Raw genomic sequence first — 27,762 nt, forward strand, 5'->3', positions numbered from 1 at the left:
AATATACCATTTACTGAGCACCTACTATGATCCTCATAATAAGTGTGGCCATATTATTTTCACATGAAGAAATGGGTTCAGGGAAGTTGCTGTCCTAGCAAGTGAAAGAGTAGGGACTGAATTCCACATCTGTCCCCAAAGTAAGTGTCTCCTATTATTCCAAACTGTCTCTCCAGAACTTTTCACTTTGCACTGCAATTCCTTCCGAAAGGGTGATTTCAGTTAACTCGGCGCTGTCCTATTTGCATCTCCAGTGCCTAGTGTGGTGCGGGACACTTGCTCAGTGTTTGCTGAACACCAGAAGAGAGGGCAAGTGTGAACTAAGCAGTGGGAAACTTGTGTTAGGTCCCCAGCAGGTGCTCAACTAGACCTTACTGAATGGATGTGCAGATACTGTCCACCATGCACAAGTGAATGAGATGCTAACTTATATCTAAATATATGTTTGTGAATTCAAATTGCTCCTCGACAGGAAAAAGTTCTCCACAATTCTGTTTCCCCCACTAAGCAGCATTCCAGATCTGTAAAGTGTTTCTCTGGCAGAAGGCCATCTCCACCGAAAGACAAGCCTTCTCGTGGACAATCAAGGGCTGAGTTTTTGTCCTTAGCATCTCTGCTCTTTGCCCTCTCCTTCTATCTTCCTTATTCTGACAGGGTCTGAAGTCAGAACGTCAAAACTCATAGCTAACTGATTCCCTCTTTCACATCTTGGCAAATGTCAAGTCCTGGAGGAAATAATAAACAGATTTCTTCTTCTTCACACCGCCACAGCCTAACTCGGGTCCTCCTCTCATCCTGCCGCCATCAGCATCACCGTTTCCCCCAGGGCTTGCCACTCTTTAGCGCCTAGGAAAGCGCCCAGCGGCCCAAAGACATTTTTCTCCCGCCCCCAAACAACATCCTCTCCCGAGACTGAAGAAAAAAGCCAAGTCTCATTCAACCTAGCAGGCCCGTTCCGATCCACGGTTCTCCAAACCCCTTCAGCCTGAGAGGCCTGGCGGGCACCTGCGGACCAAGGGGCCGGCTCCCGAGGCCTGCCGGAGACGGGGGCGACCTCGGAGGCCAACCATCCGGTCACCCCGCCTCGCCTCTCACAGCCCGTGGCTTCATTCCCTCTCTCGCTGGGCCCTTACAGGGGTCGGATCAGCAGCTGGTCACTTTCCTCAGCAGGAATCGCAGACATCTCGGGAGTCTGAAGGCGAAGCTGGGGTGAGGAACAGGTCGCGGGAGTCTTCCTAAATGAAAAGCAAAGCCACTGGGAACCAATGGTAGAAAAAAATCCATCCACCAAGAGCACAGCTTCCGGCACTCTGGCGCCCGCGACACTAGGCTCCTCCCCTCAACTTCCGGTCGCAGTCGCTGGGGCGCGAGGTTCCTCCCCCAGCGGCGTCCGGAAATCTGGGGCGGGGTCAGGTTGCGCCTGCGCGACGTCTCGGAGGCGGGGCTTGGCGGGCGGGACTGGGGGCGCCGGAAAAGCTGGCGCTGGAATTAGAACTGGAGTGGCTGCCCCAGCGTCAGTTCCCGGGGCTGTGGGTGTCTGACCCCAACCACACGCGGCCCCGGCGGCTGGCCAGCCGCTGTGAGGTGAGAGCCGGCCCCTGGCCGAACCAGGGCTGAGCCTGCTCGGGAAGGCGGGTCCCGAAGGCGGCGCCGGCGGGGAGGCCCGCTGTAGGGCGGATGGGTGGGGCCGTGGGGGGGGGGCCGCGGTCCCCCCGGGGACCTGCCTTCCCGGGGTCCGGGGCCCAGGCCCCGAGGCGGCGCGCGGCTGGGGGCGGGAGCTGAGGAGCGGGCCGGGCCTGCGGGAGGATGCAGTGCCCCGGCGCCCGGTTCCCGTTTGGGGTGGCACTGCAGCTCCTGTGACGACAGGTGTCATGTGTGGATCGGTCCTGTCGGACGCGGCGGCGGGCGTGGGAGCTTCCGCGGGCCTGTTTCCCGAGTCAGGCTCTGCTTTGTGGGGCGTGAGGAGCGCTGCCGTTTTGTGCTGGCTCCTGTTGGTTTCTGCACCGCTCCACCCCCCTTCCCCCACTGCGAAGGGCCCGGGTGGAGAGTGTCTTGTTTGCTGTTACCGTGCGCACCTGCACTTGGCAGGCACAACATAACGGTGCGGAATGCGTGGGAAGTAGGGTGGGGTCGGGAAAGAGCTTTGGCGTGGGCCTCTCTAGGTTCCGAACTTGGCCCCACCCATGATTAGCCTGGCGACCTTGGCCAAATCCCTTGGAGTTTGACTTCTTACGGGGGTTGTGACACTGCAGCCTTGCTGGTCTTTAGCGAGGGTTACAGCTATCTATAGCGCCTAGCAGTGGACGGCACAGGGTAGGTGTTCGGGACAGGAAGTTTTCTTCCCAGAAGTTTTTTCAGGTCATTAAGCATGTCCTCTGCCAGTCTGTGCCACGCATTGGGTACACAGAGATGAATTACCTCGCCCCCATCTTTGAGGAGCTCACAGTGAGATAGTTCTTAAGTAGGCAACAGCAGGCTCGTGCTACGATCAGGGTGTTTGCTCAAGCTGTGGGGTACTGGCCCCTTAGCCCAACTTGCAGGTCCAACCGAAACTTCCTAGCAAAGAAGCAGCCTGAACAGAGTCTTGAAAGGTGAGTAAAGTTAGCCGAATGAATAAAAGGTGGAAGGGCATTCCAGGCAGACAGATTGGCAGGAGCAAAGCATGGACAGGGAGCCGAGTGCGTGCTGAGAACGTGGAGACGTTCTGCATTCCTTAGAGAATAATCTATGAAGCTGTTTGTGGAAGATGAGACTGGAGAGGTAGATAGGAGCCCCGCCATGCAGGACCTTGCATGTCCTGGAGGAGAGCTCTGACTTCAGTCTCTAACTTTGGTGAGCCAGTGAAAGATTTTAAGCACGTTAATGGCATTAGATTTGAGTTTTAAAGAAATCATTTTAGCTGGAGCTTGGTGGTAGATTTGAAGTGGCAAGGAGTCCCGTTGGGACCTGAATTCCTTAAACGGCATGCCAGACTGTGTACCTGTGCACTGTTATGGGTTGAGGATCGATCCACTGCTTTTATAAGCTGATGAAAAAGTATTTGTATGCAGCAATGGTCTAGTGATGGCATGGGCCTGTTAGACGCATGGGTGAGCAAACTGTTCAGGTGGTAGATTCAGTGGATCTTAGTATTTTAGTCAATGTGGGGCCTAGAGGACATCGTGCAGTTGATGATTTCCTGGTTTCTACCAGAAATAGAATTTACTGAAAGAGAAAGGAGAGAGGTGGAGCAGATATGAAAGGGAAGATGAAGGGTTTGCTTCAGGCATTTTTGCATTTGCAAGTTTGGAATATCCAAGTGACAATCCGTATCTTTGGCCTCGTTTTCATGCACGGATAATCCAGAGACAAGAATGGTTTGCCTAAGAGCATGCATCAAAATAGCAGGTCTCAAAGGCTTTAATAACATGTCTTCCTCTCTCTCGGCTCCTAGACTGGCCATGGAAAGTCTTAAGGAGTTGCAAAGGCATGGTAGTACCAATGGGGTGATTTTCAAAGCATTCTAGTATTCCAGGATTTGAAGGGAGCTTCAGCATTTCACTAGCAATAGAATCAAGTTTTATTTTAAAATCATATTTAAAGTTGTTACATATATTGAAATACATGTGTGTGTGTGTGTGTGTGTGTGTGTGTGTGTGTATATATATATATATTTTTTAGGATATAATGTCCTTAAATATGCTACCCATCAGTATTTTGATTGATCAGAGACCGCTAACATGGTGCTTTATGCTGTTAGGTTAACCCAGTTTGTGTAGACCTGGGAATAAGGCTCTCTTGCCATCTCGTCCTGACTGAAGAGCATCCCTTGAATGCGGGGTGATCCATGGCAGCAGGCGATCCCCCGTATAGCCTGCTAATTCATCTTCCCCTTTGTACTTGTATCCTACGCAGCTAATTCTCTACCCACAGCCTGTCATCTTTCTGAAACAGAGGTCTGATCCTTTCACTTGACTGCTTTTTAACAGCCCCTGGAGTCTTTCTGTTAAACTCAAAATAAACCCCAGACATTTGTTGTGGTTTGCAAAACCTCCTGTGGATCTTTCTCCTCATCTATCCCTCTGTCTGTCCCTCTCCCTCCTTCTTGCTCCGGTGAAAGCCACATTGGCCTCTCACTGTTCCTTGCAGGAGTCGTGTGCCCTCAGGACCTTTGCACTTGCCCCAGTCTCTGCCCAAATGCTCTTCCTCCACACTTACGTGGCCGCCCTCCCTTCTTCAGGTCTTCTTATGGTTCACTTCCTCAGAGCAACTTTTTCTGTCTAAAACACTCACCCTTCCTTCCGTCAGTTGCAAATCCTGAACTTGCTTATCCTGAACTTGCTTTTGTTTCCCTCATATCAGTTGTTCCTAGCAATGTGTTTGTATTTGGTTTTCTTGTTGGTCTGTCTCGTCCCTCTGAGAATGCGCTCCCTGAGGTCAGGTCAGGGGGTTAATCTGTCTCATTCACTGATGTGTCCCTAGCGTCTAAAAGGTGCTCACTGGGTACTCAGGAATGAGTGCACAAATCAGATTTTCTTGCTACTCCACAAATCAAGCAAAAACATAGAAATAAGTTGTATGATGGGACTAATGAAAAAGCTTGGGCTTGGGAGTCAGTCTTGGGCAAGTGGCCTAAGGTCAGACCCTGGTGAGTGGACTGAGAATGGGGTCTCCAGATAGAGTGGGAGAAACTTCTCAGGGAGCAGGGACATTCAGTGACCGCCCCATGATTAACTCATTCTTTTTCCTTCATCAGGTACCTTGTTTTTCTGAAAAGAACTGACTGTGTCAGGATGAGAGGAAGCTCTCTGTGCACACTGTCGTCTGTGGGACCTTTGAAGACCATAAAGTAGTCCTTCTACCGTAAGCCGATTCCCTTGTTCCCTCTGTAGGATCCAATCTTTGGTAAAAATTTGTTAGGTTATCTACTCATGACGCCTCCTGAAAGATGGGTCACAGTTCCCTCATCTGATAAAATGCAGATTATAACCTACCTTCTGTAAGCCCCCTGAGGCTGGGGGCCTGGAGCCCCCAGCATAATGTGTAGCACAGACGAGGGAAAGCCTTAAAAAAACATCTGAAGCACTGAATGTGTCACGAGGTTGTTGTGAGGCTAAAAGTGACACAATGTCTTTGGAAGCGTTTGAACTGTGAACTGTTATGCAGGTTAGTTAATTTTTCAAATATAATAGATGTGCTCCTATGAAACGGGCAAGGATAAATTTTGTTCCCAGGCATTAATTATTATTTTAAAAAAAGATACATGTAAGACTGACTCTGGAAAACTTAAGGTCACCTCCTTCCCTGGCCTTACGGGAGCGAGGAGGAGCGAGCTGGCGCCTGGGAACGTTTTTGTGTCAGCTTTTACTTAAAGATAGCTCAAGATGTTGAGAAAAATGCACATTTCTGAGAGGAAGCTAGGTCTTCTGTTCTAAGCCCTACCATTTCCAGAATGTCAACCCGAGATAACAACTGAATCTGGGGGGCTTGGCTGGTAAACTAGTATGTCACCTATTTTACTAATGTCTTGAATTGATTAAAGAGAAGCGAGGCACTGGAGTATTTTGAGAAGTAGATGACGCGTGTCTGCTACTTCTGAGAACAGTGCCTTTCACAGCCATCAGTGCAACAGGAAGGTTTCTGTCCTCTTGACGCATTGGGTTAAATTTTTCAAATCTAAAAAGAAAGAAAGAATGAAGCAATAGTATCCAAATTTGGTGGTCAAAGGAAAAGATTTCTGTTTCCAGTAGGAGGACTACACCGCGGACGGAGAAGGAATTGATGGTTTTTATTCCTATTGTAAATGATTTCAAGGTGGTTTTCTTGCTCTAACTCGCCACCGTTTGTTCTCCTAGGGGAGCTCCTTTGGATCACGCTATGGTGAAAAATGTTCCGGAAAGGCAAAAAGCGACACAGTAGTAGCAGTTCCCAAAGTAGTGAGATCAGTACGAAGAGCAAGGTAGGGGCTGGGAACAGGACCACAGTCCCAAAGCAGTGAGCGTTCTGTTTCTCTGACTCTGCGCAAAGCCTACTGACCGCGGCACAGCGGCCGATAGTCCTCAGACCAGGTGTATGTTGACACTCATTTTTGGCACTAGAGACACATTCTGCACTTGATTTAACTTTCTTTTGTTCTGGAGAGTTCCCGAAGTGATTAAATTCATGAACCGAGATGGCACAGGACGTCTGAATGGTCTCACTGAAACACTGATTTTTAAATGTTTTACGTGATCGAAATTGCAGGCCCGTCCAGGGGCCGGAGCTCTTGAATTCCGGGGTGCGGGGTGCACGTGCATAACTAGAATTCTGTTTACTTAATAGCAAATGAGTTGGATCGTGAGGCAAATGCCATGTTTAGGGCTCTAGAGAAGTGGGGTGTATGACTGCGAAGGGACCGTAAAGGCCCGAGTCCTCGTCCCTGGACCCAGTCCTCGGTTCTCACAGTTTTCAGAGACGAGCGTGCGCAGTGCCAGGATGCGGTGAGGTGGGGGGGAGCCCGCGGGCACCACACCGAGTGACAGTGGCCACACCTCCGTGAATGAGGACACACATGACGGCCACTCGGGATTTTCACTGAGCCGAGATGCTCCTAGCCACAGTGTGGAAACTGGACGTTTTAGGAATCCTGCCTTAGCGTGGGAAGACTGAGTTTTCTCGAAGGTTTCTGAACTGAAGCTAGTCAACAACCTCCCTGCTGTTGGCTTTGCAGCCCTGGTGTGAGGACCTCAGCCTGGGAAACTGGTCAGGCCCGCTTCTTGTTTTCTAGACCAGACAAAGGATAGAGGGAGACTCTATGACTCGCTGCTGGCGGGGTAGATTTTCGGATTCCGAAGGGACTTGCTGACGCCTTGAGATGTTAGCTCCAAGCCATGGGTTCTCCGATGTGGCCGGTGGGGCTGGGGCGGGGCAGAGGGGGCCAGCTGCGAGCGAGGGCCTTACCCTGAAGACGGTGGTGACCGCAGTGTGGTCTCTAAGCCAAGTTGTGACTGTTAGGTTTATTTTAGGTTGATGGAAGCTTTCCTTGTCTGTTCTGAACATGGGAAAAGCAGACCGGTTTCTCCCTTCTGCTCTCCTTGTGCAGAGAGAGGTTCACTAGGCACTGGTGCTTCCAGCGTGGGGGAGTCGTTTGGAGCACAAAAGCTCATTCTGTTACTCACTTCAGGACTGTGCTCATCTCAGAAGTCAGTCTGTTTGTAACAGCATCTAAATTCCAATTCCCTTCCCCTCACCCGTTGAGTATGTGCGTTATTTCGTGTTCAGCACCACACGTAAGATTATGGGGAACATCTCTGTGCATACAGCTCTCTGCTCATTTTACATTATACTCTAAGAAGGGCAGTTACCGAAAAAGGGAAAAGACATTTATAAGACCTGATACATTTTTGTATTCCCCTCGATTCACTTCTTGAACATGGAAAAAATTGGAGTATATTGCTCTTTTAAAATCTAATTTTGAGGTGCAAAGAAGTGACTAATTTTTTGAATCAAAAGTTTTCCCAGAATGTTATTTCTAAAGAAACAAAGCATATCCAGAGCCTAGTTCTGTGGAACATACTCCACTAACCTGTATGATTCTTCATGTTTTGCTTAACAATTTTGCTGGTTTTCCTTTGCAATCCACACTGATAGCTGTGCTCTGGTCTGCCAGTTGGCCGGTGCATGACCGAGCAGGCCAGGTCAGACTAATGGCAGAGGCACGGGGATGGGGAGGAGGAGACCTCGATCGGAGGGCTGGGCTATTTCCTGGATGTAACCTTGGGTAATTCACTTCACCCTGCTGGCTGTCTTTGCTCATTTTATTATATAGGGTCATACTCCCGGCCTGCTTTCTGCGCGGGGTTCTTTTGGGTTCCGTGGAAATCACGTGAAAGCAAGGTGTAGATTTTCACCGACCCAAATACCCAAATACCCAAATATCAGCTCTTTCAAGGAGGCAGAGGCAGTAGCTTTGTTCATCCTGGGAATGTCCACAGCACAGTTATCCGATGTTGTGTTCTGGGAAGGGCAGGTGGGACTACCTGTTTTTTGGAGTTTGCTGTAGAATTCGTCTTTAGGAAAATCTGTCACAGTCGATCCGCCTGAGTAATGGACCTGCTTTGTCAGTGTTGATTCAGCTGTAATAGATAAGCAATTTAAATGTTTAGTAGAGAATTTGAGAGAAGAGAGTGTGTCTAATTCTGTTTACCTTTTTGTTTGTTTGTCGTTTCTCAGTCTGTAGATTCTAGCCTCGGGGGGCTTTCACGATCCAGCACTGTGGCCAGTCTCGATACGGATTCGACCAAAAGCTCAGGTACAGAGAGGGCTTGGACCATTTATTAGGGCTCTTAACTGGCGTTCAGAGTTTTACCAGAGCAGCACAATACACTTCTGTGTATTTGAGGTTTTCCTTTTCTCCTCTGCCATCTCGGACAAGAGTTTCAAAATGGCCCAAGATACAGTGGGACGTGGGTGGGCGTGAGGATGGTGGCGAGATCCGCTGTGCGTGTGGGCAAGTGGCCCTTCCCGGCTCCTAGAGCAACAGTGTATGGACAGCCTCGTGGTAACAGTTTAGAGGTTTCAGACGAGCTTTTTAGGACAAGGAATGGCAGAGTGTGAATTATATTGGAATTACGTTGTTTGTGGGACGTAGGAGAAGCCTCTTGCTCATTGAAAGGGTGGAGGAGCCGCTTCCCCGGAGACCCAGCAGCTAGTAAACATCGGGCGCACGGTAATTAAGGGTAGCATCTGTCACAGACCCTCGCAAACGTGTACGCAGCCACCTGAAATTAGTAGCTCCTTAGAAATCAAAAGGTGGCTTCTAACCCAGGCCAGTGAACAGTTAGCATCCAATTGGAAATACAAAAAAATATTCATTTTTCTTGTCTACAGTCTTTCCACTTCTCCCTTCAAGATCATAGACTAATCAATCTGTGAAAAGTGGGGACGACCGAGGGGTAGGATGAAGATAGGAACCGTATCATGTACAAGAGAACATAGTAGCATAAGGTCTGTTATTTTTGCTTCCCGATGCCTTTAAAGTATTAAAAATGTGGGCATCTTTTCTTACATAAGCATAACCTAAAAGTAACCACATAGTATCGCCTTAACATGGCAGCTAATGTAATGCATTGTGGCCACATCGGCCCTGGCTGGATTTTACAGCACACACACTTCTTCAGCCTGTTGCCATGTCAGGTAACTTAACATCTGTTAATGTGAAGGGACTTCCTGTCTGGCATTATTCCATCCGCAGGGAAGAAAAAAAAATTGTTTTTTTTTTTTGACTGGGAGAGGTAGACCAGGTTTGCTGAATCAGGAAAACAAGTTAACAGGGAACATGGTAAAGAGGGAGAAGAAACCAAAAAAAGCTTAAATATCTTAATGTACCATGAAGGTACCCAATCATTATGTAGTCGGCATTTTATTTTTCTCCTGTTTTGATTTATTCTTACTGAGATTTTTATACATTTAGTATATTGCAAGTCACTGAGGAAGAGGTTAAATTCCAAGTTCTTTCCTATAACTTCAAGTAATCTTGCATTAACATTTTTTTATTTTCATTAAAGTTCAAGTTCTGATGACACAGTCTGTTTTAAATTTGCGAAGGGATTGAGGGCACGCTGTAATGCAGATATTTCTTTTGAAGTCTTACTGTTACAATTTTTCTTTCACCTTTAGGACAAAGTAACAACAATTCAGATACCTGTGCAGAATTTCGAATAAAGTATGTTGGTGCCATTGAGAAACTGAAATTCTCTGAAGGAAAAAGTCTCGAAGGACCATTAGACCTCATAAATTATATAGACGTTGCCCAGGTAAAAAAAAACTTTTTTTTTTAAATTTTAGAACATCCTAGAGAATAAATTCATGGCTTTGGAAAAAGGTGTTCCACGCTTTTATCACTGGTAAAATATTTACGGAACGCTGTGATCATAGGTGTCATAAGGTGCCTAGAGACGGAGTCCCATGGGAACAGAGTTCTTTTCTTCAAAAACAGCACTTTTTACTTTTTTCAGGCCAACTGACTTCCTCGTTTAAATGAGGAGCTGAGTGCGGTGACGGGTTATATACACCATAGGTCTGGCTTTTAAAGCAGACTGGCAGACCTTACTGAATCTCCATTGAATTAGTCGCAGCTCCTTCAGTATTCTGCCCCCTAGTGGTGATGACCTATGAATGCACTCACACCCTGTTAGCAACAAGGATTGAGGTGAGGTGGGCTTCAAAAACATATCCCAGTCAAGATCAAAAAAAAATAAATGATCATGAAGGAAAATTAAGAATGAAATCAAAGACAAAGCAAAGATGTAAGGTTAGTGCATGAAATATTGTAAGATCTGTACTCTTGCCAGTGTGGGAGTGGATGAGCCAAAGACAGTAGGTTGCTTCCTGAGTTTCCAGAAAATGGAATCTTTGTGTTAGCAAGGGGTATTACCACAATAGAAAGATTCCTTTATCAGTTCTTAGAGCGCTGGTGACTCTGAAGTCTGTTTGGTCTGGTGAATCGTGGAGAATGGGATCACTAAATACGATGCTTCGTGCCCTTGTAAGGCACAGGACGTCTCTTCTGTCTGAGGAGAACCAGCCAGTCGAATGTGCATTTCACAGAGACCTCTTGGTAGTCTGGACTTGGTGTCCCAGCGTTTGGTTTGGCATCTGTCATTCCAATGAGTGCAAGCAACACCTCACCTAAGTATTACATTGAAAGATTGCTAATGATGTTTCCCCCCAGAAGCGCGTGACGAGTATTTTCATTCTGTTCAGGACTGCTGAGTTTCTCGGATCACTGTAGACTTCGGGCTTGTCAAAATTCCATTAATACAGTAGCGTTAGTTTTATCCCATCTTTTGATTCTTGGAATGGTTGAACCCTACTGTGAGAAATCACTGGAAGAGGTTACCGTAGCCACCTGGGGACCCAAGAATCAAGGCATGCAGATGCAGCTTCTTTACCAGAATTTCTTTAATGTAGGCGAATGGTTCCACACAGGTATTTACAGTATGGAACGGCTACTGATCGCCCACTCTTTCTGTTTTATCATGCATTAGACAAGTAAGGCAGTATTCTGGTTTAGGGGATAAACCAGGATAATCTGCTAGGGAAGACATAAGCTATCATCTGCTGTTTTGTTTCCAAGTACTCGCGCATCAAGCCCACAGCCCCGGGATTTGGGGGCAACCAGACACCTACCATCCGCATAGGAAGTAAACTGGCTTTGAAGAGGGGTTCCTGCAGCCTATTTCCTGATGGTTTCCTGTGCTGACATCAGCATAAGCTTTGAGTATTTTGAAATCTAAATACCTTTACTTTTCTAATGTAAATATTTAAGCCTCACTGGGATCTCTGAGAGGGATCTCCATTTGCAGTTAGGGCTAACATCCAGACAGATGCATGTGAATTTTGCTCAGGTCTGTGGACCTTGAGAACAAAACAAAACCATGGCGACAGTTTTTCTTCTGCCTCTTTGAGGAATAATTTTTGCTGGGCTGTTGTGTACCCTGCATTCTTGAAAGGGTTTGGATTTGTGATGGCCAGATATTAAACTTGACTTATCAGATTTAAGGAATGTAACGTACTTTTAACGGGCTCATGTGATTTATTTTTACTTTAAAGCAAGATGGAAAGTTGCCTTTCGTTCCAATGGAGGAAGAATTTATTATGGGAGTTTCCAAGTATGGTATAAAAGTATCAACATCAGATCAGTATGTAAGTAATAGAATTTATTAGGGGAAAAAGTGGGTTTCAGGTACTTGGGAGTCAGGCTGCTAAGGACCCACTTGTTCTCTCTGCTCATTTGCAGAACTGTTGGTTGGTAAACATTCCTGGCACCAGGTCTTAAAAAATGACCGATTTCTTAGGGTGAATGAAGAGAGGCCTCCTTTTGCTTCTCCTGGATGGTAGGGCCCCAGCCAACACCCCCCACTGCTGGCCCCTAATGCGGCTTCAGCTTAGGGCCCCGTGCCAGCTCATAGCAGCTGTCAGCTTGGATGCTGGGCACAAAGAACAGGACCGTGAACTCAGATCTTACTCTTGTCTTTCTGGAATTTTTAGTAGGAAGGGATAAGCCTGAAGGCAAACTGCCCCATAACTGAGCATTCTGGAATGTCCCTTTAGGGGTAAAAAAACCTATACAACTGTTTTCTGCCAGAACCACAGATATGCTCTGTTTAAAGCCTCAGTAAATGCTGCACAGAAAATGCCAGTATGTCAAAGAGTCTCGACCTTTCTTTTTCCTGACTTCTGCAGGATGTCTTACATCGGCACGCTCTGTATTTAATCATCCGGATGGTGTGTTACGATGATGGTCTGGGGGCAGGAAAAAGCTTACTGGCCCTGAAGACCACCGACGCAAGCAACGAGGAGTACAGCCTCTGGGTCTATCAGTGCAGCAGCCTGGTGAGGTTTCACGTTGCCTTGCTTGGTCTCATTCATCAGGCGGGGTGGTCAAACCAGAGGAGACGGATGGTCTTCTCAGAGGCTGAAGAGGTGCCACCTACGAGGCATCTGATGCCCGGCAGAGTGGGGGTGACCGTCAGCCCGTGGTCAGCCAGCTGCCCAGACCTGCCTCGGGCTCTCAGTGGTTGGGCCAGGTTAGCACTCACCTGTGCCGGGATCTCAAGGGCATCAAGGGCAAGGCAGACACGACGCCGGGGAGGCAACCGTGGCGAGTCCCCCTTGAGCAGAAGCCCCTGCTGTTCTGTACCTGTCATCTCACTGACTCATCACCTTCCCGAAGGCCCAGGGCCTACACGTTACCTCGCAAGAGCTCCTCTGGAGGTAGCGCAGGAGGCGGCCGGGGGACGTGGTGTGTCCCGAGCTTCCCAAAGCTGTTGGTGTGCGGGGGAAGGGGAGGTGTTAAGAGGGTCACATTTATACCTTGCCTGGCCACACTAATTCAGGAAGAAGTTGGTGAAGTCTCTTACGGTATGTTTTTCACTAACGTAGGAACAGGCACAAGCCATCTGCAAAGTTTTATCCACCGCCTTTGACTCTGTGCTAACATCTGAGAAAGCTTGAATTCCGCAGTCAAGTGCAAACAGACTTCATGTGGAAGGGCAGCGGTCTTCAGCCTGCACTGTTGAACTACTATGATCCTCGGCTTGAGATTTTCTGAAGAAATGCAGTGTATAAAATAGTGATCATTTGCTTTTCTAATAAAATGTGTCTTATTACAGTGCGTTTACTCTCAGTGAGGTTGTCTACTTTCTGGGACTAAAAGAGAAACCTCAACTGTCACTTTTATTTTTTTTTAGATTTTATTTATTTGAGAGAGAGAGAGCGAGCGAGCACGCACAGGAGTGGGGGGGAGGGGCACAGGGAGAGGGAGAAGTAGACTCCCTGCTGAGCAGGGAGCCCAACACAGGGCTCGATCCCAGGACTCTGGGATCATGACCTGAGCCGAAGGCAGGCGCTTAACCGACTGAGCCACCAGGTGCCCCTCCTCTGTCACTTTTAAACACAAATGAGCTTAACACCTAAGTGTCCCAGATGTGCACGCAGTGAGTGGGTGAGCACAGAGGGCTTTCCGAGGAGGACCTGCCACCTGTCGCGCAGCACGTAGGCCCGCTGGCTGGGAGCTCTGGTCATGCTGGTCTGGAACAGCAACGCTGCCAACTCAGGTCACTAAAAGTAAGGCTTTAAAAGTATACGTCACGGGGCGCATGGGTGGCTCAGTTGGTGAAGCGACTGCCTTCAGTTCAGGTCATGATCCCAGGATCTTGGGATCGAGCCCCGCGTCGGGCTCCCCGCTCAGCAGGGAGTCTGCTGCTCCCTCTCCCTCTGCCATTCCCCCGCTTCATGTGCTTTCTGGCTCTATCTTTGTCAAATAAATAAATAAATAAAGTGTTAAAAAAAAAAGTGTATGTCAGGATGGCATGCTAGTAAACCAAAGTATTTACCTCAGAGTTCAGAGAAGAACGATCACCGCGCATGTTAAATAGTGTAGAAAGCATCTCATGTCAGGCTAGTGGGTTTTTCTAAAGGACTATTTTAATATGCAGTGCTTAAAGGATGAAAACATTAAAAATAACACTCTGTCCATTTAAAAGTATTTTATTTTTTTCCAGTCAAATGACTAGTTAACAGGAGGAGTCAACTTACTGAACATGCTCTAATTATAAATCATTGCGGTGAGGACAACGAAAATAAGAATTGATTTAGGTTATACAATATACACAGTTGCGCTGCAACTAGACTGAAGTCATCAAGTGAATGAATCGAGTATCATACATCTCAAATCACATTCCAAGCCGCACATTACGCTCTCCGCCCCGTAGCAGATCACGCGGGACCTGGGGGTCTGCGCACGTGTTGGAGTCCTCATCCCTAGAAGTCAGATCTGACGGAAAATGGCATGCAAAATGCCAGAATCCTGCAGCTAAGTTCATGAAACGTAAACTTTAAATATAAATAGTTATCTACAATGTTTTCCTTCCTCTCAGTTGTTTTTTAATTTGCAAAGAGCAAATAACTAGGAAAGGATGTTAGCAGGGAAGTTAATATAATTTCTCCTCTGGCAAGAGTAGTATTAATTACTGCACAATAGCACCACCAAATTGTCAACTGGAAAAGATATTTCCTAGATATTTATGTACCAGTGAACCTGATAGATTAGTTTGGGACTGGTGTTGAAATGTTGGTGAGAATCAACTTTAATTCCTTAGATAGCTGGCACCAAGTAGTCAAAAGGCTGATTATAAGACACAGATGCAAGAGGACTGTGTTAAAATATACATAAGAAGTGCACTGTGCAAAATATCTGTTTACTTTCTTAAATCTATGAGGGAATTAACTAAATGAAGGGTTCAAACAACAGAAATTAACAATTAGTGAAAAGAGATGTAGTGCTTTAAAAAAAAAAAAAAAACTTTACTTACAGATCTAACACATTTTTACCCGGAACTTTGAAAGGCTTTAAAAAGCAATTGCCACACAACGTCGTAAAACATTCCAGTTTGTTCTGTTTTCCTTTATAATAGCAACAAAAAGTACAACGCGATTAAAAAAAAAAAAAAAGCTCTGCACTTAGAAGAGTCTTGTCTAATAAAGACGGGCTGCTTCAATCAAATGTACCTTCATCACCATGCAATGAAAGCATCACTGCCTCACTTTCCAAGCCCAGACCTAAGCTTATCCCTTCACTTCTGGCAAAAATCCGAGTGGGCATTATCGGCCTATTTATTCTGAAAGAGTGCCAAAATGTCCAATATTCCTATTATGAATCTTATGCTCACAATTACTAAATAGAGGTATGACAGTCAAGTTCGTGAAACTAATGAATTCTGATTTTATCACACACAACCTAATCCCCCCTCCCCCAGTAGCTTCAGTTTTAAGAATGACGTGATGGACTTGGTCGTGAAACTGGGATGTCTGTTCGGGAGTCTTTTATTACCTGGGACCTACAGATTTCGGATATGCTCTTGATTACAAACAAATGGACAGATTCGAGTTCAAGACAGTATAACTACCATTCCTGTCGGTATAGTATATCAATACAAGACACTAAATTGAGTAAACATTCCCGGGAGCCGGAAAGGGAAGGCAGTGGTACACTCAGCAGGGAACAGCAAGTGTGTGTTAACAGTGGGGTCTGCACCACAGTGCTCTAGCTGGGTGACGGAGGAGGGTCGAGAAGGCGAATTCCAAAACACCTAAAGCATATAGACTAGTTTAAAGTACTGTTTTTGCAATCCATCATCCTTAGTTTTAAACCAAATTCAGGAAATGCAGGTTTATAGAACGTGGAACTGAATTAGCGCTATAACCATATGCCGTAATAAACCATGGGTAGTTTTGCTAGGTAGGATTGTTCACAACAGGCTACACGCACATGCAGAATACAATGGGAGTTGCAACCTCACAAATTAGGGCTGGAAAGTACAATGCTAACATGTAAATTTCCAAGTTGCTTTAACTAAACCTTGGGTGGATTTCGAAGGAAATCTTTAAATGTGTCTTTTAAAAAAAAAGTCTTTAAAGGTGAACTGATAGCATTTTATCTAGAAAGTCCAGGGCTGGGTTACTTCTAAAGCAAGTTTACTGACTTCCTAGAAAACTGCACTAAAGGGTCACTGACTCTAGAAGTGGGCCAAGGAAAGGCTGGAAGAAAGTCTTTCTAATACGCACTTTCAGGTTCAGCTAATTCTGTAGATTGACGATCTTGATTACGTAGAGTTAAAATAACTTTTCAGTTCACCTTTTAGGAAATTCCGTTTTTCCCTAATAAAAAGTATGGCAGTATTTTATGAAAACCACAAATTATAAAAACCATTTATACATACAAGTTGCCTTTGAGTTTGTAAAACAGAAGGGCGGAGTTAGAGAAAGTGGGCTACCGGACAATACATTTCATGACACTGGTCATCTGGCAAGAGCTGTGGTACCAATAACAAACGGGAACATAACAACTGTTAAAAGAAGTGTTTTTGTTCAGTAGCAATTCAGTCAGCAATAAAGTGCACAAATGATACGGGAAATGCTCCTTTGCGACTAGGATCTCCGTCAATGTGGCCAATCTGAAATGAATAAAAGTTTTGGTGGTTATAAAAATTCTAAATGTTAGAAACTTTGAAGGACAATGCTATAGCATTTGGAAAAAAAATGTGTTCAGAAGAATTTCATTTGAGAAAGAATGACTTGGGTAAGACATCTAAACTATCTTCCCTTTTTTCTTTCACTCATGCTTCAAATATAGTTGACCCTTGGACATATGGAAGTTTGAAGTGCCACTGCCACCCCACTGCAGCTGAAAATCTGCGTCTAGCTTCTGACTCCCCAAAATCTTACTACTAATAGCCTACTGTTGACCAGAAGCCTTACAGATAACATGAGCTGTAAGCTAACACATATTCTGGAAGTTATATGTATTAAATGTACTGTGTAAAGTAAGCTAGAGAGAAGAAAATGTGAAGAAAATCATAGGGAAGAAAAAATACACTTAAGTGCTATCCTGCATTTATCAAAAAACAACCCTGTGTAAGTGGACCCACGCAGCTCACACCCACGTCATTCAAGGGTCAACTGCGGTGCCCGCCAACCATCAGGGAGCGCTAGGGCAGGCAGGCCAGGTGTCTACACGGAAGTATACGCACCAGGGTCCTGGCGTCCTCGGGGGGAGGCAGGACAGCTGTCTGACTCCTGCCCCCCACTTGCCTCTTTTTTTCTTTAATGAAGAAACCGAGTGGCAGAAGTTGGTGAGTTGCAAAGTCATAGAAAGTGGCAAATGTGTGACTTGGCTCTATTTAAATGTAGTCAAGCGTTTATGGAAGCTTCAAAAGATGCATTGATTTTCACTCTGGGTAAATTATGTAAGTTATACACCGAGTTATACACCAAGTATGATCTCAACAATGTAAACTACATAGGTAAGTGAAAGTCTGAAAGAAAACCACTGTAATACAATTGGTTAGACTGGGGGGGCGCTGCTGAGATTATGGGCAGCGTTTACTCTCTTCTTTATACCTCTCTGTATTTTCCAGTTTTTGAAACAAAAAACTGAAAAAGGTATTTTCCAGATGGCTGAGCCCACCGCCAGCCTGGAGCCCCACCCTCAGGCCGCGCTGGACACCAGTGTGAGAGCCAGACCTGCTTCCGCTCTTGGGCCGCGGGGGCAGTTGGGGATGGAGGAAGCTGTGGGCGCAGGCCAGCCACACAGCAGGGGCTCAGGGAACAGATGCCCCAGGAGCAGCAGCCCCCTTCCCCACCTGGCTGCTGTGCGTAGCAAGGCCGACAGAAGAGGGAGCCCTGGCGAGCAGACACTCGAATGCCGGGAGGGGAAGAGGCAGCACTACTGGCAGCACTACTGCAGGGCCCGGAGCTCACAAAGCTCCCTCTGCCGGGGCACCACCTCACTGGACAGAGCAGAGCAACATCCGAGCTCGGCCTACAGGGCTGGGCCCTTGGCGTCTACTGTGTGGCAAACACTGCCAGCCTCACGCGCGAGGGCCGCTGTCCTCATTTTTAACAGAGCCTCTTATTGGGGGCCTTCTGTATCATCTGTCCTGTGATGCTGTGGTGACTTCCCTTTCATAGACGAGGGGACTAGGCTTAGTGACATAATGTCACCATGTCTGTTAAGTGCTGAGTCTGGATTCTTAGGGCCACCCGGTGAAACACCACGTTCATGCCATTGCAGCTCCCAGCTGGATGTCACGGCTCATTTCAGGACCAGCAGTCTTGGGGGCTCTGCCCCCTAGGTCAGCTTTCTGTAAGCCTCCCTCCATCAAACTGGTGATGTGGGGGACGACAGTACCACCTCTAAACTCAAAGCCTCACTTCAGACCCTGAAGTGCACTCTGGAAACCGCAGCCCAAGTTGCCTGCACCCTAATGTGGGAGAATCCCAGCCCTCTGGGGGGATAAGTGAGGCCCACGCAGAAGTGGGTCTCCGTGGAAGAGACGTCCGAGGGGCAGCACGGCCAGCAGTCCCGAGGATGCACAGCCAGAGGGTCTGACCTGGGAGCAGGCCTCAGAGGCCAGGTGGGCAAGGATTCAGCTCCGCCCCTTGCAGGCACATCCTGGGCCCAGGCCCCCCGACTCACCCACCACTCTTGGTCCTCCTCCCCGTCCACGATAATCACATCCCCCTCGGAGAACGTCAGCTCGTCTGGGTTGTCGGCCACACAGTTATAGAGAGCTTTGACCCGCTTGGGCTTTAACTTGGTCTGTATCGAGAAGAGGAAGGGTCAGAGGTTAGTGTGGCAGGGAGGCATCGGCTCCTGGGGCAGAGAAGGGGGCCACTTTGTTTCTAACTGGTCCCAGGGGGCTGACCACAGGCCCAAGAGCCCACAGGTGTCAAGATGGGGGAGGTCAGTGTAACTCAGGGGCTGGGGGACTTCTAGGAGGCCCAGAGAAAAGCTAAGCCATCCCAGCTGAGTGCAGACAGCTAGGAGGAAGGCAGCCTGGTGCCTGGGGTGCAGGTGGGGGTCCGTCCTGGAGCTGTGCTGAGGGGGCTGAGCCCACTGACTGGAAAGCTCTGGGTCCCGCCCAGATCCAGGAAGAGGCCGCCCATCCGCCCAGCAGGGGAAGAGGGAAAGACCTGCTTCCTCGGAGACACTCCTGCTCACTGCCGGCCTGAGCAAAGACGCAGGAAACGAGGGGCTCTTCCACTTACTGTCTGGGACTTCCTGGGCATGGGAGCTGGGGGCTGCAGGACCGCGGTGTTGGACAGAGGACCCAGAGCTTCCGTTCCAGACAGATCCACTCCTATAGGGCCAGAATGAATCAGTCACAATATGCCCTCAGGCATAACCAATGAGTTATAAACAATTAATATAATTGCTACAGCATCACGTCTGAAGGGCAGGTTTCCAGAGCTTTCCGGATCTATGGAGGGAAAAGTCCCTCAAAGGCCCAAGCACCTGTGACTTCCATGCAGCCTCTGTCCAGTGTGCAAGGCACGTGAGTGTCACGGATCGGGACAGATGCCGCCAGTTCCTCCACAGCTTTCCAGGTCCCTGCCCAGGCCTCCCTGCCCGGCCCCCACCCGAAGGGGACAGGAAGGCAGGACACAGTGCAGAGCAGCCCAGGAGCAGAAGCAGCAGAGGCTCCGTGGAAGGCAGGGGCGCAGCTGGGGCTAGAAACCTCTCCCACGCTGCCCCCACAGACGCAGCAGTAAACCCTGGGCCCCAGTGAAAGAATTACCAGGTCCTCTCGGCTGGCCTTTGTTGATCAGTGAGGTCGACTTGTCAGCCCTAAAAGAAGGGGAAAGTAGATTTACTGATGCCTGAGGCCCCACAGGCATGTTTTCGGCCCCCACCTCACCCCCTCTTTCCAAAAACCATAGATGGTTATCTATGCTCAGAGCGAAGGTGAAGAAAACAGCACTGAGTTTACGCCTATTTTCAAGAAACTCAGAAGACCTAACAAGTGAAGGCCCCACCCACCTGACAGGTCTTACCATGTGATTTCCATCGATGTCAAGACAGAAATTATCATGCTGCCCCCCTTTGCCTTCAGTCACCCCCAACTATGAAAGGCCCACAGGAAAGGCCTGATCCTCAAAGACACCAGTCAGCAAACCTTTTTTCTCAAGGGCCAGATGGTACACATTCCAGGCTTTGGGTATGAAATCTCGTGCTGCCACCACAGCATGAGAGCAGTCACAGAGAACACAGAAACCCATGAGTGGGGCTGTGCTCCCAGACACTTTATTTATGGGCACCGGAACCCAATTCTCACATAATTGTCCTGTGGCACGAGAGACTTCTTTTGGTTTCTTCAACCATTTAAAAACCTGAAAACCATCTCAGCTTGTGGGCCACACAAAGAGTCATGGGGCTGATCAGGCCTGCGGGAGTAGTTTGCCGACACCTGCTCTAAGAGAACACGTGTAAAAACCCAGACGTAGACCCAGGGTAAGATTAGGGTGGATGCTTCCTTTACAAAGAAGCCCCACCAGCATATTCTTTCACAACAGAACTCCACCAGGTGGCGAGGACATGCTCCCACCCATCCAAAGTGGTGTTGGAGACACCCTAGCATCACCTACCGTGCCCGCTTCCCCACCTCTCCCTTTGGTCACATGAGAGGAGAGAAAAGAATCCCAAGAAGCAGGTAAAATCAGGTAAGACTGTGCTAGAGAGGACACACACGTAGCAAGGACGTGTCCAACGCCGGGCACTGGCAGCCAACAGCCCCTGTTCTCAGAGCCGCCTGACACCGGCGGGTTCTCATCTAGAACTTCAACACAGGAGTTGGCGTCTGAGAGAACAGCCCGTCTGCAGCTACGACAGGGGAAGAGGGGAGCAAGCTGAAGCAAGATGCAGACCCTGATGCAGGAACCCAGGAGAAGCACAGCCTGCGGCCACTCAGCATAGACGTGAGAGCGTCCTCCCTACGGCGTAACTCAGTAGCCGAGGAGACCGCGGACGTGCCACTTGGAACAGGAAGGCAAGGATGTGCACATTATGTTTTGGAAAGAGATCTCACAAAGCAGCATTAAGAAAGTTCTGAGAGTCTTCTGGTTAAAAAAGGAAAACTGAAAAAAAAAAAAAAAGGAAGACTGAAATACATTGACTTCCACTTTCTCCCAAGAAAAAAGATTAGACAAAACTTAAACCAAAAAAGTACAAAGAGAACCTGAAGAGGAAACATTCTGGAAGCAGCCACCGGAGGGAGGAATCCTAACCATGCCAGCTCACCTGTGGAGGGGGACCCCTTGCGCAGTGAGGAAACCCTGAAGGACCCCCATCTGTGCTCTGAGCCCCCAAGGCATATAAGCCCCTGGAGGGGAGCGGGGTAAGGCAGGGCAATAAACACAAAGGTCGTCCCAAAATCTGCTCAAGGAGCTACTGAATCCCTAGATACCCAGCCCAACCCTGAGTAGCCTAGCAACTACCCTCCCTCAACCCACTCAAGACCAGAAGTTTCTATTCTTGGAGAGGGCAGAATAGAGGGTGTCTGGACTAGGGGCTACACCAGTGTGGTTTTTGGGAGCATCTTTAAAAAAAATGGGGGACCAAAGGCACCTGGGTGGCTCAGTTGGTGAAGCGTCTGACTCTTGATTTCAGCTCAGGTCATGATCTCAGGATCGTGAGATTGAGCCCCGTGTTGGGCTCTGCCCTCAGCATGGAGTCTGCTTGAGATTCTCTCTCCCCTTCTGCCCCTCTCCCCACCTCTCTAAAAAAAGGGGGGGGGACTAAGTAAAAGCTTAACTTTATTTCTATATTCAACTCCTAGAAAACCTGTTCCCTTCAGGCAAGAGACGAAGACTGTTCTCTAAGGAACCTGAGCTGTTCAAGAAAAAAGGCCCCAATGACCAAAGAGCTCTCCAGTGAAACTGCCCAGTGAGACACCCACAGCCAAGCCCACACGGGCAGCTCTGTGCATGAGGGTACAGTCTGCGATCAGTTTTAATGCCTCAGCTGAAGTGGCAACGTTTGGGCAGGGAACACCAGATTTCTAGGAAAAAGCCTCTAACATAACAGAAGTGAAAACAAAGATAATGGACATGGAAGAAACAAATTATTCAGAAAAGCAAAAGCTAACATACACAAAAACACCTCCCCAAACCCATCATTAACAATCTGAGACGAGAGAAAATGATTCCATGAGACAAACAGAATACTATTAACTTGAAAATTATATGATAGCTGACATGAAAAGCTCAGTAAAAGAACTGGAAGATACAATGAAGAAAATCTCCCAGAAGGTAGATTTAAAAAGCCAGCCAGCCAGCCAGCCAGCCAGCCAGCCAGCCAGCCATGCAGAAATGGAAGCTAGGAGGCGGCAGAGTGCCGGCCCCTAGGCTGTACAGAGCTGCATTTCCAGCCCCGGCCTCCAGATGGAGCCCTGGCACCGGCTCTGGTCCGAGGCACCCTTTCGGGTACCCACGCCCCCACCCACCCCCAGGAAGTAACCCTTGGCGGGGGATAAAGAAGGTGGCCTCAGAAGTAGAAAGGGTCTGGGTCTCCCATTCACCCCTTGGGGCTCCAGTACAAGCAAGAATATGGGCACTCAACTTCATGTAAGAAGTCAACCGCCATATGTTAAACCACTGAGACTGATTCAGGGGGAGGCTGTTAGAGCTGTCAGCTTATCAGAATAAAGAGAGAAAAGATGCTACATGTACAGGAAAGGCCAAGGGAGTCTGATATCTGAATAATACAAGTCATATTAAAAGCAAGAAGAGAAAAAACAGAAATTAAGGCATTAAAAAAAATCAACAGAATTTCTCAGAACTGAAAGATGTAGTTTCTATCCTGAAAGGCTCCATCATCTACCTGGTGGCATGGATGAAAACAGACCCACCCTGGGGAGTCAGAGCCTCAGCAGGGACAGGAGGCCTGTCGGGGTGTGCCTGAGGGGGACAAGGCAGGCAGCCGCCTGGCGGGACAGTGAGAGAGCCCCCAGCAGGGTGAAGAAGACCTCCATGGGGGACCCTAGAGCTCAGCAGGGAGAGGGAGAGGTGGAGGCAGAGATGGGAGCCAGATTTCTCACCACTGAGAGGGGAGTAAGGAGCACAGAGAGAGAGATGATGATAATGAACCCTGTGGTGCTCTGAAAACACTGCCCCCAAATTTCTTCCCAAGATCTAGAGTCTGTAACCATTCTGTGCTCCTGCACCGTCCCCACCTCAAGTCTGGGTCTGGGTTCTGCCACTGTTTGATCAGTGACACATGGCAGAATTCTCCAGGGCTGTGCCTGTTTCTTGGGATGCGTGCTTGGGCCCAGCCACCACGATTCGAGGAAGCCCTCACCACATGGAGAGGCCAAGTACAGGTAAGTATTCCAGCACAGCCCCAGCTGACAGCCAGCACCAACCACCAGATGCGTGGAGTGGAGAGGGGTATGAGCCCTTCACCTATGAGTCGCTTTCTGTGTCGAACCATCCCCAGCCTCTCAGACTTTCCAGTTAGGGCCCCAGATATTGTGGAGAAAAGACAAGCTATCCTCACTATGCTGATCCAAATTCCTGACAGACAGCGTCTGGGAGCATAATAAAATGGTTGTGGCTTAGGTCAGTAAGTCTTGGTATGGTTTGAAATGGGAGACAGTGCAAACTCATGGATTTGAAGATGGGATAGAAATACAGAGATAAATGTGTTCACAAATGTTTATCTACATGGTCATCTATGCATATACGTGTGTGTATCCCTGGTTCTGACCCCTCAGAGGGCCTGCCTCGGAGTGGTGACCCTCCGAGAGCAGTGAGCACACAAAGCACTCAGATCTTGGCTTCTAAGTATCATGGCCACTAAAAGAAACCGTTTTCTACTATCAGGATCCAGCTTGAGACCATGAACTGGATCCCTCTCTGGTAAAGGATGTTAAACTGACAAGTGGCAAACTTCGAATGGGGTCTGAGGACTGGAAGGTAGTAATGTGTCTTTGTTAATTTTCTGACTGTGCTGGCTGTATCATGTCTATGCAGGAGAACATCCTAGTTTGTGGGAAATATACGCCCCACACTGCAGAGGACGCATGTAAGCAAGATAATCTTGTGAGTGAGCAACAAATTGAACCTAGAGCCCTAGCATCTTGACCTCAATTCCCGAAAACCCATTGTCTGTACTAAACAGAAGTCTAAATTCATTATGTGGGTATAAGATATTACATTTGTATGACATTTTTACAGTTTAAGAATTCTTGGTAAGTTATTTTTAAGACACTTGACCCTGAAGGAGTAGTTAGGTGACACCTGAACTCAAACGTCATACAGTAGAAGCACTGGAGATTTCAAATGTTTGCACGGAAATTTCTCCAGATGAAGTAATGGGGCCATCGCCACTTGCAAGTTCCTTGAGTGCAAGAGGCAAGGAGGGCCATGTGGCCGGGCCCTGAGGGGGGCTTGAAGACAGGCGGTTACCCGGGAGTGGGCCTCTTCTGGGGGAGGCGGCTGGGCGGCTGGGGCGGCAGGGGCGGGGGCGGGGCTTTGCTCAGAGCAGGGGATCTGTGGAAAGAGAAAAGGAGAGGGATACAGAGGATCAGACTTTGTCACTTCCCCAGCCTTCTCACCAGAGGCTCTTCTGGTCAGGGCTTCCTTTTTTTTTTTTTTTTTTAATGGCAATTTCATAAGGGAAAACACCCTCCTTTCACTGTAGGTTTTTAGAAAACCGTATTGGCAGGGAGTCCTTCCAAGCCTCAAGGATTAAAATGTTTCTAGGAGCCTGTGAGCATCTTCCTCTGTGGGGAAGCCACCTTGAGACCTGGAGAGACAGCAGCAGGAGGCTGAGGCTGGGGCTGGGTCCTCAGAGGACCTACGGGCCCCACCCACTTCAGGCTCCCAGCAGGTCAGTCTGAGAGAGCCTGTAAAGAACTCACCCTGTAAAGGCTCCACAATCTGTGAGGGGACCAGGGCAAAGAGGTTATTATTTATTTGCAGAATCAGAGGCTGAGGCTCAGAGAAGTGACGTGCTTTCCCCAGAAGTGAGAGCATTGGTAAGACAGGGCGCTGGAGCCCTTGGCTCCTTCCCCTGCCTCCCCCTCTGACAAACATTAGTGGTGCCCCCACATATCCAGTGTCCTCATCCCCCATACTTGTTGAGGCGGCAGCCCTGCTCAGGACAGGACGGGGACACCCAAGGAGCCTTCCAGTGCCCCCAGCGCACGCACACGTGGTACTTACTGCAGCTGGGGCTGGGCCGCTTCTTAGGCTAAAAACTGCAGGAACAACCTGGGGACAGCACTGTGCTCTCAAAGCCAGCCCCGAGAGACTGGAGCGCCTCCCTCCCACAGCCCACGCACAGCGGGAAGGACACGGGCTCAGGGCTTGCCCCACTGATCCAGTAAGGCCATTCCTCTGCCCTCGTCCCCTCCCCTAGGCCCTGGGCCTGTCACCCACATGTTGACATTGAAGAAAAACACATACCAGATCACATCCACATGACTGGGCCCAAATACTGAGAACCACCAAACGGCCAGAGGAAATGAAGCCGTGGGCTGGTGCGTGAAAGGAAGGAATGTCGCTGAAGTGCGCGGGAAGACAGAGGAGGAGAGTGTGTGAGCCCCCAGGGCGGGGGGCGGGATGCGGGGTGCGGGACAGACAGGCATCTGCAGCTGGGGAGGGCGGCTGGAGGGGCTGGAGGGGGCACACACAGGGCTGGGCTCCTGGCGGCGTCTGCCTGCGGGCGTGCGGCTTCGCAGCTCTCCCCACGTGGCTGCCAAAGCACCCCCCAGCCATCCAGATCCAAGAGCCCATTGGCAAGAGAGGAAAAAGGAGCGAACGTACTGGTAGATGTCACGCGGAGAGGGGGCAGCGGTGGATGGACAGCTGGCGGATCTGACGAAGATCGCTGCCTGCTTGCACCGTCCACACTTACAGAGTTTGTCTTCCACAGGGCGGTAGCGGAGGAGGCTGTCTGAACTGCACACACACCCACATGCACACGCACGCACATGCACACGCACGCATGCACACGCACAGGAAGGCACGCACAAGCACAGAACAAAAACAGAAACAGAACACTGCATTATTGATCCTCTCTCTCAGAAAATGGTAAATATGACCCTTCTAGAATAGCATTATGACCACAAACAGAATCCTGATTTTTAAAAAATTCTTGTCTCTGGTATCTGGACGATAGAGACTTAGACACACCGAACCAATGATGTTTCTGGGAAAATTACCAGCTGGTTTTCACAGTCTTACTCATTTTCTTTCTCAAATATAAATACTGTTTGGGGACGGACATGAAAACCACAGTGACACGTCCTGAGCACGGGGCTCAGGTTGCAGAACGTCTACTTGCCTCTCCCTGCTCACTAAGTCTGCCCGTGGCTATGTGCGGGTCACTGCCTGGCCCAGGGGAGCACCTGTTCTCAGAGCACAAGCAGAGAAGGGTGCAGACCAGAGACAGGTGAAGGGCTCCCCACCTCCTGCAAACATTTCTGGCTAAAAGTCAGCACACATGACATCCAGGGCCCAGCTGACACACTGGGGAGACAGCACCACCTAGGTCACAGTCCTTCCTCTGCCCCCCTAGAGCTCCATGCACAGGGGTGACCAGTGTGTGAGGCTGTGCAGGGCCCACACAGGTGGCCAGGCCTAGGGAGGACTGCGGGCACACCTGCACGGGGCATTTCTGCTGTGGACAATGTCTGCCATGGCGCGGGCCAGGGCAATGCTGACTCCCTTTGCTGTGTGTTGTGTGGGGACTCCCTGCGGGCCAGGTGTGGACTAGACCCAGAACAAGGGGACTGTTCGAGGGCCTACAGGGATGAAAGACAAACTACACCATCAAAGGAGGACATGAAGCTAACTACAAGAATAGTTTCTTAAAAAAAATATCCCAAATTCTTCTCATTCTAAAACTTTAGGAAAGCAAAAAAAAAAAGAACAGTTTTCTATTCCTTTTACATGACCAACAGAGCAAAATAAAAACTTTTCTCTCATGACACACAAGTCAGCAAAAGCCATTAATGGGGTGGAGGTGACCAAATCATTTTAGCTCTAGCCTTACGAAATTAATATCCTGTGCGTACACAGGATATGGAAGGAGGCTGGGGAGATAACAAGAAGCCCCACAAGGACCTGACCATAGCTGCTGCTGTTGGCTACCGTGGACCCTTCCCAGCCAGTGCAAGGAGGTGACAGGGAGGAGGGCAGCCGTGGGACCTGGCCTTGCAGCTTCTCTCCTGCTCAGGAATTGCCCCATCGAGTCCGGAGATGGCACTGCCTGAGGGGTGGGCACGCAGCAGCCATGGGCTCTGTGGGGGAGGTGAGGAGGCTGATTCTGGGGCCTGCCTAGGCAGCACCTGCTCTCCTCTTGGGGATTTACTCCTGGTATGTGATTCAGTGACCTAGACAACAGGCCTGTCAGCCTTTTCTGGGCCTCCCTAAGGGATCTCCCTGAGTGCTGGGGGCAGGACCACGTTGAGGGGGGAGGCACAGGGCCAGCTGATGGCAGCTGCCGTATTCGCTCCCCCACCCAGGCCACAACCCTCACTCACCCCCTTCCCAGAGAGCAGCCACTGCACCACTGCAATTTGGGACTTATTTCTGGACCACCAGCAGCCCACAGCAGCCACGGTGCCTGGACACCACACCCTGCGGGGCTCCGTCCCTCCCTCTCATGGGATGCCCTCCGGAGGCCACTGGCCATGGCTGGCAGCCCCAGCCCAGGGCTGTGCTGGCCACTTGCTGAACATGCTTTCAAGGAGCGGAAGAGCCAGTTGGCTTTCGGTCCTGGGAAAATCACTTAACTTTTGGGGGGCCTCAGTTTCCATTTTCATAAAAAGAAAAACCAGCATCTGTTGAGTCAAACTCATTCAGTTGGGACCAAGTAACCAAGGTAAGCGTAGCAAGCTTTGGCACTTAAGGCACTGGTCGGACCCGCAGGATTATTTTCTATTTTTACAACAC

The 27,762-nt window shown here is 49.0% G+C and overlaps 2 protein-coding genes across 4 annotated transcripts in view; one reads left to right on the top strand and one right to left on the bottom strand.

The window, feature by feature from the left end:
- The window catches only part of ITGB1BP1 (integrin subunit beta 1 binding protein 1), a 13,352-nt gene extending 217 nt beyond the window's left edge, over nt 1–13,135 (top strand). Inside the window, exons 1-9 of one of the 3 annotated variants that reach the window (XM_040622826.1) lie at nt 1,420–1,584; nt 2,529–2,591; nt 4,736–4,842; nt 5,835–5,938; nt 8,191–8,269; nt 9,637–9,773; nt 11,572–11,664; nt 12,205–12,354; nt 12,904–13,135. In XM_040622826.1, the coding sequence (XP_040478760.1) occupies nt 5,867–5,938; nt 8,191–8,269; nt 9,637–9,773; nt 11,572–11,664; nt 12,205–12,354; nt 12,904–12,975 (603 nt within the window). In that variant the 5' untranslated portion in view covers nt 1,420–1,584; nt 2,529–2,591; nt 4,736–4,842; nt 5,835–5,866 and the 3' untranslated portion in view covers nt 12,976–13,135. Of the gene's footprint in view, nt 1–1,419; nt 1,585–2,528; nt 2,592–4,735; nt 4,843–5,834; nt 5,939–8,190; nt 8,270–9,636; nt 9,774–11,571; nt 11,665–12,204; nt 12,355–12,903 lie in introns of those variants that run through there. The other 2 variants (XM_040622824.1, XM_040622827.1) reach the window with 2 other exon arrangements.
- An 859-nt stretch (nt 13,136–13,994) lies between these two features.
- The window catches only part of ASAP2 (ArfGAP with SH3 domain, ankyrin repeat and PH domain 2), a 122,441-nt gene continuing 108,673 nt past the window's right edge, over nt 13,995–27,762 (bottom strand). The window contains exons 23-28 of the mRNA XM_040623081.1: nt 24,723–24,741; nt 24,268–24,351; nt 19,602–19,651; nt 19,072–19,163; nt 18,500–18,622; nt 13,995–16,475 (exon numbers count right to left, since the gene is read on the bottom strand). Coding sequence (XP_040479015.1) covers nt 16,401–16,475; nt 18,500–18,622; nt 19,072–19,163; nt 19,602–19,651; nt 24,268–24,351; nt 24,723–24,741 — 443 coding nt within the window. The 3' untranslated portion in view covers nt 13,995–16,400. The remainder of the gene's footprint in view (nt 16,476–18,499; nt 18,623–19,071; nt 19,164–19,601; nt 19,652–24,267; nt 24,352–24,722; nt 24,742–27,762) is intronic.

This window comes from Ursus maritimus, unplaced genomic scaffold, assembly GCF_017311325.1.
Source record: "Ursus maritimus isolate PB19 unplaced genomic scaffold, ASM1731132v1 scaffold_6, whole genome shotgun sequence".
Classification (NCBI taxonomy): domain Eukaryota; kingdom Metazoa; phylum Chordata; class Mammalia; order Carnivora; family Ursidae; genus Ursus; species Ursus maritimus.